At 31.6% G+C, this 13,577-nt stretch overlaps 1 protein-coding gene across 4 annotated transcripts in view; it reads right to left on the bottom strand.

Moving 5' to 3' along the window:
- KHDRBS2 (KH RNA binding domain containing, signal transduction associated 2) overlaps nucleotides 1–13,577 on the bottom strand; it is a 977,363-nt gene that overhangs the window by 119,425 nt on the left and 844,361 nt on the right. For all 4 annotated transcript variants that reach the window (XR_012489268.1, XR_012489266.1, XR_012489267.1 and 1 more), the window contains one exon: nucleotides 8,391–8,473. Coding sequence is in view for 1 of the 4 variants with exons in the window: in XM_074310599.1 (XP_074166700.1) it covers nucleotides 8,391–8,473 (83 nt within the window). In the remaining 3 variants the exon portion in view is untranslated. The remainder of the gene's footprint in view (nucleotides 1–8,390; nucleotides 8,474–13,577) is intronic.

Below are 13,577 nucleotides of genomic sequence, written 5' to 3'. Positions count from 1 at the left end.
GAAAAAAACAATATGTACAATAACTATGAGAATGTAAATAGAAAGATCAACAATCAAAGATGAATATTGTAAAAGTTGATATAACAAATTTTACCAAAGAAGAGATATGAGAATCTACTCCATCCCCCAATTTCTTTAAGGAGATGAGAGAATTATATATATGGTATTTTGCATATACTCCCAAATTTTTCCTATGTAGGGATCAATTTTGGCATTTCTTCCTCTTTTTATTTTTTTTAAAAGAAAAAAAAATGTTTCACTGAAGATGTTATAAGGGGCAGCTCTCTAATAAGTATTAAGGATAGGGATACAGGAGGAAATTTAGTAATGTAAAAACAAAACAAAAATGAATAAAATAGATGCTTTAAAATGATATGCAATGTAATGTTTTGTTACCTATGTGATTTTTAAGATTCATCTCATGTATTCCTTTGTTATTTTTGATAGCATATGCTTTAAGTTGTTAAGCTCAAACAATTTTCTACCTAAGTGCATTTTAGATTGCCTATCAGTTTTGACTGTTTTTGTTGTTACTCAATAAATGATCCTTTTCTGAAATAATATGTGTTATTTAGTTTATTGAAGTAGAGACTACACTAAGAGTATCCAACTCAGTCTCACTTATCTGGATTATTTCACTGACTAACTTTTCTATTTTCATATAATAGATTTAATAATTACTGATTTAGGGTATGGCATTAGGTTAGGCAAGTGTTAAGATATGATTCTTAACCTAGGTTTCCCAATCTTTAGGTTTAGTTCTCTGTCCACCACACCATACTGCTAAGAAGCAGACTTTAAGAGGAAAAGATGCTATGGAGGTGAAAGTGAGCCATCTGGGTCAAGTGGCAAGATATATATCAAGGCAACTGGAGATGGCTCTGGATGTAATGGGAGACATTGGCTCCTATTGGTTTTCCCAAAAAAGGAAAAGAACCTATATGTTCTAAAATATTTATAGTAGTGTCAAAGAACTGGGAGCTGCAATAACACCAATCAATTGGTGAATGATTGAACAAGTTGGGGCATATGATTGTAATGGAATACTACTATATTAGAAGAAATGATGAGTTCAATTATTTTAGAAAAACATGGAAAGGCTTCCGTGAAACAATGAAGAATGAAATAAGGAGAATCAAGAAACATTGAATACAATGATAGCAATATTAAAAAAAAAAACTGAGGATTTTAATTATTATAAATTATTTCTTTTTTTAAATTTTAACTATTTCATCTATTATTTATACTCAAATTAACTACAAAGAACAAATGAAGAAAGATGCTATCTATATCCAGAGAAAGAATGGATAACTGGAAGTATATATAGAATAATTTTCATATATATGAACATGTATGTAAAGATTTGTATATGTATAGTTATGTAATTGTGTCTACTAATAGTCAGATGGTTAGGGTAGGGGAAGAAGGGAAGAAACAAAAAGAAAAGATAGAAATTTATAGGATAATTTTATAGTATATTTAAAAGAAGTAGCAAGTATTATATAGTAGATTTTTAATTCCATGAGCAATCATCTTTTTTATTATATTCTTATGAAATTGTTTATTTAATTCCATAAATTAAAAATAAATCATCATTTTGGGCTTTTTTTTTTCCTTTTTTCACCTTTCTTCTTCCTTCCTTTCTTTTTTTTCACTACCCCTTAGTACTGAAAATATGTCCGAGTTATAAATATTCTCTCTTTTGGTCCAGTGGAAAAGTTCTAGATTTGGAAATAGAATACCTTGATTTGAATCTTAGTCATTCTACTCCTCAGTACTCTGTAAATATTTATGGTGATTAACAACTCTCAGTTTCCTTGTGCTTCACTCATAGGGGATTAGACTATTTGGCCTTTAAAGTACTTTTTAACAATTTATAATCTTACTGTATTATAGATAATAAAACATCCTGTTGTCTGCTGGTGAAATTATTATGCATTGCAAGTTGTTAAGTCTGAGAGTCAGACTTATATCTGGAGTAATTATATATATATATCTGGAGATATATTTATCTCCATATTACTTCTTGAAAGAAGTAGAGGCCTTAAACATTATAGTAGAGCATATTGGTAAAGAGTTTTAGAAAATTATGGGCTCCCTTTTATTACTTGGATCAGGGAAATTAGCTTACCCATCAGTGAGAGGTGTCTCCCAGGTCTGGAATGATCATCCTTCTCATGGACCACCTACTGACTTCCCTGTTTCCTTTAAGTCCCCGCTAAAATCCCATCTTCCACAAGAAGCCTTTTCCAAATCCTCTTAATTATAATACCTTGTCTGTTATTTCTTTTTTTATCCGATGTGTATATAGTTTGTTTTATGTTGGACAAATATATTTTACAATTGTTTGCATGTTCTTTCTCCCATTACATTATAAGCTCGCTAAAAGCAGTGATTATCTTTTGCTTTTTTTATATATATCCAATGTTTAGCACAGTGTTCGGCACCTAGTAAGCACTTAATAATTGTTTATTGATTGATAGATAGGGGTGCCCTATCTAGGCTAGGGCAGATATAGGATTATAAATTTAATAAAGTTGGGAAAGACTTTAGAGACCAACAAGTTAAAACTCCACTCCCCCCTCCTTTTTATCTATGAGAAAAATTGATACTTAAAGAAATTTAATAAATTACTCAGGATAATATAGTCATTGAGTCTCTAAAAATAGGGTTTTAACCCAAGTCTTTTAAACTCCAAATGCAATGCCATATCTATTCTGCCTCAGTACTTTTCATATGAGTAGGAATGGAAAAGAGCATATAGATCTGACAAACATCTCTAAGGTTAAAAACCAACATGATCTGACAGCTGATTGGAAGGAGGGGTAGAAGAAGAGCATTATTCTTGCTGTCTTCAATAGCTGGAGTTAATTACCTGGCCATGCCTGTTCCCAGGTTTATACTTTCTCTTCAGACACCAATAAGTTTCTATTTGCAGTTTGAAGGATGGCTCCAGCTAACTGCTTATGTAAAAGAAAGGATGACTAACATATCTTCTATAATAGGAATGACTGCTATGGAGCAGCTTACCAACTCTAAAAATTTCCCTAGGCTATCTTTGGTGACTCAGGTGCCTCTAGAGATATATATATATATATATATATATATATATATATATATATATATATATATATATATATATATATATATATATATTTCGCCTCCAGAATCCTATAATTATAGTTTCATAATTTTAAATTTAATTGAAATATACACAGATTCTAAGCACAGACTATATGAGTAAGTCCTTGAAGTTCCATGAGAGTGAACGTCAAAATCAAAAAATTTTGAACAAATACAGCAAAGATATCAATCATTGAGCACTTATTAAGCACTTACCATGTGTGTAACACTAAGGATCAAAACACAAAATGAAAGGGTCCTTGTACTGTTAGGTAATGTCTCATTTTAGAGATGAAGATAGTGAGATCCTAAAAAATTATTTGCCCAGAATCACACAGCTACTAAATAGAAAAAGATGAGTTCAAAGCTGAATCTCCTGTGACTCTGAATCCGGCATGAATTGGGTTGATGTCAAAAAGAATCAATATAGAGGTTTGTACTCTATAGATAACAATATTAAGTAATAATGCAGGCCTTAAAACTAAGAAGACATTGATTTTTAGCCTGAATTTGACTCATTGAATACTACTAGGCAACATCTTTAACTTTTAGGGGGTCTCAATTTTGTCATCTCTAAAAATTAAGATTTAAGCTAAATGATCTAGAATGCTAGATTCAGAGTCAGAAAAGATTCAGGTTGAATTCTGCCTTTTCTGTTTAGTAGCTATATGACTTTGGGCAAGTAAGCTCTTGAGGAATCAATCTCCTCATCTCTAAAATTAGGACAATAATATTTAAAACACTGGCCTGTAAGGGTTAATGTGTTTAAGAAACTTTGTAAAACTTAAAATGCAATATAAATATCAACTATGATGATGCTTGTTCATCCTGTTATTTAAAGCCACTTTCAGATCTTACATTCTATTACTATGAATGTTCATAGTGTTTATATTACATTTTAAGTTTTTCAGATAATCAGTAAAACAAAGGAAAAATACTGATGGCTACGAACTAGAATTCTTTTCTATTTAAATAAATCTAAGTGTAATCATTATGCTGTTTATGCATATATGAGTCTGTAGATGGCATAAAAATACTAGTAAGTTGTAGGATAATTGAAAAAAATATTCCAAATTCAATAATCTATTTTAAATTCAATCTCATGCTTGAATATAATCTTGAGACATAACAGAATTGGATTACAAAATGAGGGTGAGTTAGTTTGCAGGGAATAATGCCACTTGAATGAATAGGACAAGCTATTATATACTTAATGAAATATGTTTTATTATATTATCTGGTTACTGCAGTGCCTCACATTTGAGTTTCCACAGCAAGAGTTGTTGTTTTTTTTTTTTTTTTTCAGAATGGTAGCCTAAAATAGGGCTCAGATTTTTTAAAAAATATTTTTTTTAATGACAACATAAAGATAGCATATGATTTGAATCTGATTTCCTGGCTATGTGTTTTTTGGCTCAGAGCATATCTTTCTTCATGCTGAGATGAGAGAAGTCTAGTTTCTACTTGGAAAATAATTTCTTTTGGAAAGAATTCAGCACAAGATAATATTATTGATTTAAAGTTGGGAATCCCCTAAAAGTCATCTAGTCTGATCTAATTTTACAAAGAAGGCCTGGAGAAATAAAAAAAACTTTTATAAGGTCACATGAGTACAAAGTGTTAGAATAAGTGGAATTTGAACCCAATTCTTGTAACTCTAAATTTAGGGCTATTTCTGCCAAAACAAGGATTTTAAATACTTAGCTTTATTGAAGACATGTTCTTGTGTCAGAATAAAATGGAAGCCTAATTTTAGTCAATGGTCTTAAGAAATTGAGCTTCTAAGAAAAATATAATCCTAAAAGAAAGCTTGCTTTTACAATAAACTTTCTTTTCTTGTCTTACTCCAGGCCATATATGACGCAGGAACTTAAAAAAAAAAAAAAAAAAAGAAAAAAAGAAAAAAAAAGAATATTAGTATCTTGCATTCATTGTCAACTTCAGGTTTCATTAAAATGTCATTCCTTTGAGCTGCCTCTTGAGAAAGTCTTTTAATGGAGGCTCTTTTTTCATCTATTTGAAAATTTTTAGAGATAATGATATCTTATGGGGCAACTGGGAATTAATTAAAGCTGTTATACTTTCTGAACTTCAGATGAACCTTTCATAGGGATGTTATCTCATGAACTTCCTTTAGAATCATTATTTGGGGATGGTCTAATTATTCAATTTAGGCACCTGCCAAATCCTACTTTATAAACTCTACAAATATATGTTCACCAATTGGATTATTATTCTCCAAAGATAAAATTGTCATGTTTCTTTTTATTTTACTAAATTATAAATATATGATTAGTTAAAGATATATTATGGACAGTTTTGTACCTGTGGCTTTAGATGTAGCATACTTCAGAAATCTCAAGACAAAAATCCACATATTCTAACAAAAGTTGGAGGAAAAAAATAAACCTTTGCTCATACTGATGTTGAGGTATTTCAGTCACATCTGACCACTAATTACATTATTACCCCACTTATGTTTTTATTGTTGTTTTGTTTTGGACAAAGACATTAGAGAGTTTTCAATTGAAGCATACAAGCTTTCTAGTCATCCAACTAGTCAATATCTGAGGCTAGATTTGAACTTGAAAAGAGTCTTTCTTACTGTAGATTTGGCCCTCTATCCACTGTGCCATCTACCTCATGCTATAGCTACTTTTTCCTTTGTCTCTTATTCTCTTTCAAATTCTTTCTTTAGGGTCCAAATCAGCTCCCACTGCATGGATAAGAAGATTCATCCTTGCTTACTTATTTACCATGGAAGTTACATTCCCTTGCATTGCACAAGTTTTTGTACAAATAATATTTCTTTGAAAGTTCCTCCACTCTATATAGTATAGCAATTTAATGGTTCTTATTTTATTTATTTATTTTTTTAGTCATCAATGTCTTTGGCCATCTGGTCCTATTTTAAGGAAATAAAGGGACTTTTCAAGGTTAGATGGGTGATTAGTAGCAGATTAAATGGAATTTGAATACTGTTTTTATGACTCCATATTCAGGACTATTTTTACTGTACTGAAGATTTCTCAGAATTTAGCTTTATTGAAGTCAAACCCTTCAGTCAGATGTAAAATTTAGTATGAGTTAATAAAATGAGTACTCAAGAAAACTACAATTTTGATTCCTCAGAAAAATATCTAAATGCATAAACTTTCACAGAATTACAAATAAAACCAACTAAAATACACTTATCTATATCTATCTATCTATCTGTATTTGAAATTCAGGGAACTCAGAGTGAGGACCCTTCTTGGGTCTAACTCAATATTGAGAAGAAAATAAGGATCTTTTAAAAAAAGGAATACCTTTCCATTTTTGAGGCTATTAAATTCATTAAATCTGCTTTTGAAATTAGGGTAAGACTTAGTTGTAATATTGAAGCTATGGTTTTAGCACTTTATAAAACAACTTTTTTTGTACCAAAGAAGAAATCTGAATGACTATAGTATTAAAAGATAAAATATGTAGATATTATACTATGTTATACATATATTTTATGCATTTCTGAGTTTGTAAAATTTTTCTGGTCATCTGTTGGCCCTCACATCTGCAATTCCATAAAATTCCCCTAAAATTCCCACTTAATTTTTTATGGCAACCCTCGATACTAGTGAAACCATGATGGAGAAAGCTATCTTGTAGAAGGGGTGACTTTATATTGTTCCTACTGATATTTGAGATGAACTAAATATTTAAATGGAAAAAGTAGATTTTATAAATTATTACATTACTTATATACGTATACTAATCTATTCATTACCTATGTTGCAAAACTTTTCCAATTAACCTAAATAATAAAGTTGACTGCTTAAATTGTTTAATTAGAAACAGTACAATTTTATCCACTGCCAAAGGAACATTGAGCACATTTCTTTTGTATGTAAACTTCTTCAACTTGTTCATTTTATCTGAAATTTCAATACTCTTTGAACTCCAATTTAAAGGGGCCAGTACACTTTGATCTAAATTATCTTTTACACTCAGTCTCCATTATTCTCAAATACACCTTGCCATTGCTTTCTTCAAGTCTATTTCTGAACATTTTCCTCTGCTAGTCTTCAGGTGCTTCACTAGATAAGAATAGAATATGAATAGAAAGCCAGCCCTGGAGCCAGGAAAATTTGAATTTAAGGCCTGCCTCTGACCACTGCTGGTTTAGCCTTGGCCAAGTTTTATAGTCTTTCATTGTTCTAGGCAACTGTCTAAAGAAGGTCCCAGATATATGTTAATTGAGGGACTTCAGTAATCTAAGAGCTTCCCATCCCAATGAAATCATAGGTCCAGTCCCTATCCTCTTCCTCAGTTATGGAAGAATACATTTTTTTCTATAAAGGTCATGTTTTTTTTTCTCCATGCTTCAGATAACCTTCTCATGCATGAGGCTCTATGTAAATCACATTTCTATCTATCTTATCAGATGTGATAAGATGATTCTTATCTTCTTGGTTTTAATCTAGCCTAGTCTACTAAAATGCCAATAAAATATGTTTATGAATAACTAGTACTATAAACATTGAATATCCTATTATCTATTTATATTAATTAGTTCTCATTGTTCACTATTTCATGTCTTACTGTGAAGAAACACCCCAAATTTAGTTTTCATTTTTTCTCAAAAAATATTTATTGCCATGTGGAATATTATTTATGCTCCCATTACTGCTTTTTTGCATGGAAATTTGTTAGTGGTTTTCTGGAAAAATGTAAATGAATCTCCCACATGCTAAAAAAAACAAAACAAATGGCAACAACAACAAAATCATTATTGTAGGATTACATGTTCTGGATGAATCAAAAGAATTGTATACACAATAGTTTTCTAAGGGAAGAAAAAGCAGATTTCATTCTTTAAGACATAAGGGAAGAGAAAAGGCAGATTTCATTCTTTAAGATGTCTCAAAAAGGCATTGTTTTAATGTCAAAATTGTCCATCATGAAAATATAATTTGTTTTCATTTATATATTCTTCTCTAAAGCTTTTGCTTTTTGCTTTTTTTTTTTTTTTTTTTTTTTTTAGCACCAGCAGGACAGTAGTTTTGTTAAGATGTTTTTCATGCTTAAAAAAGTTCTGCTATTTCTTAATTTGACTGTGCAAGATGAGCAACTTTGTCCCCTCATGCAATGTAGTAAAAAGACTACCCGATTCATAACATAAACATTATCAAATAATCCCACATCATATATCTGATAGTCAGTTGAAGAATTTTTTTTTTAAAAATCACACTGTATTTTGAAATCCATTAATCATGTAATTCAAATCTTACCTTTGTGTTTGGGTCGCATAACTGCTATCATAAGCATCATAGCTCTGGTCATCATATTCACCCCCATAACCATCATCATATCCCTAAAGAAAGGGAAAGAAAGAGTTCATCAAAATCAATTTGCAGGAATTTCTAATTCAATATTGATGAGGTAATATAAGATGCTACCTGAGGATAGATATTTTCCCCCTTTCCCAATGATCATAGTACATCTCATATTAGAATACTAAGTGCATGTACCCCAACTGTAGAACTTCATGGTTTAAATATTGTACATTTGGAAATTATCTATTGATTAATAAAATCCAATTATGCCTCACATAATAGAAACACTCCTGTGGTTTATCTAGAATGAGCCATTGGGATAGTCTAAAAAACCCTCTTGTTTGGGGATATAGTCTACTTTTGCCTCAAGCTACTTTGTGCAAATTTTTTTTGTGCCTTGGAGAGAATTTTACTCCTTCCTGGTACCACTGATTTATCCAGTTTTTAGAAACCTGTATTTTTCTATACATGAAACATCTCTTGCTCCTAAAGTATTGGTAATAACATGTCATAATAGATGAAATTCTTTTAGGGATTAGGCTAGATGTTCTTTGAATTCCATTCTAGCTCTAATTCTGAATTCTGGGATCTTATTAGCCTTTACTTTAGGACAGCCCAGATAAGCCACACTAAAAAAGTGAAAGTCAAGGGGAAGAGAAATTCAATTTCTCTGCCCCCCCCCTTTTTTTGCTTGTGCTTTTTAAATGTTATTGTTTTATTTTATTTTTGTTTGCTTTATTTCTCTAGAGGACAGCTAGATGCAATGACTGGAAGATGCAAGAAACAAACTTTAGTTAGAAAGCAGAAAAAAAGTATTTGGATTCATTAGACATTTCTATAAGTAGAATTAATTACCTAAGAAGATCAATTTCTTCTCTTTAAAGATCTTTAAGCAAAGGCAAGATGACAACTTATCATTAGTGTCTTAGTATTTAGTTTTGTTTCCCCAGACATAGGTTGGAATAGGTAAATTTCCAAATCTGAAGACCCTGGTCTAAACAGAGTCCCAGAGTAGAAACTGAGATATTCTTCTTTTTTTTTTCATACCCAAAGTCAAAATACTGTTTATAATGCTCTCCCCCTCCCAATTTATCTTTCAGGTGACAACGATCTTCATGTTTCCTTCCTCCATCTTTTTTCTTTTTCTTCTCCTTCTTCTTCTTCTTCTTCTTCTTCTTCTTCTTCTTCTTCTTCTTCTTCTTCTTCTTCTTCTTCTTCTTCTTCTTCTTCTTCTTCTTCTTCTTCTTCTTCTTCTTCTTCTTCTTCTTCTTCTTCTTCTTCTTCTTCTTCTTCTTCTTCTTCTTCTTCTTCTTCTTCTTCTTCTTCTTCTTCTTCTTCTTCTTCTTCTTCTTCTTCTTCTTCCTTCTTCTTCTTCCATGGTTGACCCCAGGGCTGAATGAGACTATCATCTCAAAGAATCCAGCAATAAATGTCAGACTCAAGATTCTTTTATAGGGTTACAAAAACAATGACATAATGGGGGAGGTACCTGGATGGGGATGACCTAATGGGGAGGAATCTAGGATGAAGATGACATAATGGAGGCAGGCTTAATGCAGGGAGGTACTGGAGAGACTCCTGACATTCTAATGATGTCTTAAATGGATAAAGACCTTTATCCTATCAAATATTAAGATGTAATGACTGTACCCTAAGGTCTAAGATATATATAAGACCTTTATCCTAACATTAAGAGGGAATGGTTATAACCTGAGGCAGAGTAACTGAATAGGACAATTAGGGAAACTGAGTCAGGACATTAAAAGAGAACTGTGGCACAACAATCATGCCTTGGATCATAGAAAATCAGGTCCTTCTATCCCCTACTATGTCTCCAGCTCTGTCCAAAATCATGTTCATTGTTTCCATGACACTATCCATTCATTTTATCTTCTGCCATTCCCTTCTTTTTTTTTTTTTTGATCCTCAATCTTTCCCAACATCAGTCTTTTCCAATGAGTATTTTTAGTATGTTGCCAAAGTATTTAAGTTTTGATTTAAGTATTTTTCATTCCAACGAATAGTCTGCATTTAGCAAATGGAGGTAATGATAATGATCTCACAATCCCATTAAGAATATTGTGATTAAGTATGAAGCCATAAAGATCAATTACTTTAACATGTGTTCAAGACTTAGGAGACAGAGAAAGTCATTTCTATAAATAATCATTGAAATAAATGAACAGCTTTTACTTTTTTTTTTTTTTTTTTTTTTTTAGATTCTCAAAGCATACACTGAAGCCCTAGTATATTACATTTTTTTGTTGGGTTTCATGAAAATTTACTCTTTATATATCCATTTCAAACATCATAAATTATCTGATACCTACATTAGCCTTCTCCATAAATTTGGTTCCTAATGATATTATAATTGCTTCTATGAACCATCAGAATTCCTCTCCCTTGCCCACTCCCCCCCAAAAAAATAAGCCTTTCTCAAATACAAGAGGCTCATAGGTTCATAGAATTTGATCTGAAAAGGATCTTAGATCCTACATCCAACTCTCTCATGTAACATTTGAGGAAAATGAGAAACAAAGACATGCCTAGAATCACATAGACACTGGGGCAATTCAGAGATGGGAAGTGGGATTTAACTCCAAATCTTTCTGAGTCCAGTTCAGATTCTCTATCCACTCTATATGTCTTTTTGATGCCTCTGAAAATTTTATCAATTTCAAATTGTAGTCTTTAATGCTTGCGTCTCCCCCAACATTATTTCTTCAAATCCTATGAGGTTTCTATATTCCTTAGCTCCCATCCTCAATTACAGTTTATTGTCTTACATTTTTCTGCCTAAAATTTGAAACCTGGAGAAATAAAGAAAAAACAAACTAAGACTGTAAGAGAGGGAAGAAGAGGTGAGAAATCTCAAAGTCTAGGTAATGAATCTACAGTCACATTTTCCTGAAACCTTTCTTTGTCTCCAGATCAAACAATTCATCATGCTGAGGTTCCTCACAGCAAGAAATAAGCAAAAAAAGTTTGCAAACTACTTTTTCTAAGCCTTTAATGATAATCATTTATGAAAAGATCATATTAGGCCTGAAAGGCCAAGCTGTCCAACATGCTCATCTTACAGAGGATAAAATTATAGCCCAGGGAAATGAATTATTCTCTCCAAGGTTATCCAAGTAGTCAGTGGTTTTGTCACATGTGAAATCTGAATTCTCTGATCAGCATACTTTCTACTGCTTCCTAAAACATCAGAATTTAAATTGAATTTTTAAAAATTCAATTGTTATAATTTAAAAAATATATATATATATATTTTTTTTTTGGTGGAAGGAAAGGGGAGGCTCATGTAGGTTGTATAGTAGATAGAGCACTGGCTTTCGAATTGGATAGATTCTACTCTTTCAGAGTTTAAATCCGGTGTTAGTCTCTTGCTAGTGATATGATCCTGGGCAAGTCACTTAACCCTTTTTGCTTCTGTTTCTTCATCTTTAAAGTGAGCTGAAGAAGGAAATGGGAAACAATTCTAGTTATCTTTATCAGAAAACTCCAAAACAGGGGCACAAAGAGTCAGGCACAGCTCAAGAACAAAGCAATTAAAAAAAAACAAAACAAAACAAAAACAAAAAAACTACTGAGCACAGACTAAAACTGTAAAGAAAACACTTTCAACTTAGGGAGTCTAGCTTGAGGACTTCTTGGTTCTGATCAATGAGTGCCTCACATACACCATGAGGCTATCTTCAATTTATGCTCTTATCATCTCACCAATCATCTTCCAAATATTTACATTCCTTTTGTTTTCCCCCAATATCTTTTTTTCACTATCTTGAACCACAATTAAATCGATAATTATCATTGCAAATGGAAGGCTTTTGTCAACTTATTCCTGTATGACACATTCTGCATCATTTTCCTAACCAAAAATTCTCTACCCAGGTCCCTGATGATTTGCATTATAATAATATGTATAATCTCATCCTATTTTGATGTAACCTCATTCCCTTTTGTTTTTGTATCCCTTTTGGTGAACTCGGTGATTGATCTATATTAAGTACTTAATAAATATTTTTATATTCATTCAAAGTCTAATACAGCTTTTCTTTTTAGAATATGGAAGTTGACAATATATGAGTGACTTCAAGGCCTTAACCTTACCTTTAATTATGGCCTCTGACTTTTAATTATGTCCCATAAGTCACAAAATAGAGTTGGCAAGAGTTTACAGGTAGATCAGAAATAAGCCCTCACTGTGGCTGGAAAAAATAAATGATCTACAATGTTTGAACTGAAGATGGCAAAGTGGAAGAGCCATCTCTGTATGCAAGGGACAAAACTGTTATCATACTATTTAATTATATGGAGGATTATAACATTTTGCTTCCTCATCTGTACTTTATTTTATTAGCAATTATTAAAAACCAACAAAGCAGAACCCTTGGTGGCAACCCAGAATTTCATGAAGCATGAAAAGCAATAGTGCTATATGGATCTGTCTATTGTGGGAGACAAAATGGGAGGAATAGCTAGGAATGACCTTTCCCTGTTTTATTCAACTTAATGTGAATCAGTCATCAATTCTCACAGGAAAAGCATGAGACAGAACTAAAAAGTGTTTTTTTTTTATCTTAAATGACCAATGTAAAAACATAAAACAGAGCTTATAAGCCAGTTATTATCAGAAAATAGACTACAAACAGTGAATAAGAAGGAAGAAACTCTCAGGCTCTTAGATCATAAAATAACATGAAACATTCCATACTGCTCTTTTCCTTTAGTGAACTTTCATCTTATGAACCACAGATGATTCCAATCTATTAGTACACTTACAGTAACTACTTCTTTTATATTATATTTGATGAGCAAACCAGTCTGCCAGAAGTTCCTAATATAGGTATATATGTGTTAATGTTGATATATACATACATACATATTTATAATGTAGCACAGTGGATATGAGTATATACAAATATATAAAGTTATTATGTATTTATATGTATATATATATGTGTTATATAGAGAATATGTTTATATATATGAGCTTACATGTATACATACATATGCTCTTACTGTGAAGTTTGCCTCATCACATAGCTTCCCAAATGTTTTGAATAATTATTCTCTCTGTTATCTCTACTATGCCAGTGAGATCTGTTTTATGCAAAAATAAATTCTATTGCACCATGT

Source organism: Sminthopsis crassicaudata, chromosome 4 (genome assembly GCF_048593235.1).
Source record: "Sminthopsis crassicaudata isolate SCR6 chromosome 4, ASM4859323v1, whole genome shotgun sequence".
NCBI lineage: Eukaryota > Metazoa > Chordata > Mammalia > Dasyuromorphia > Dasyuridae > Sminthopsis > Sminthopsis crassicaudata.
This window is presented reverse-complemented; position numbering and strand designations above follow the sequence as displayed.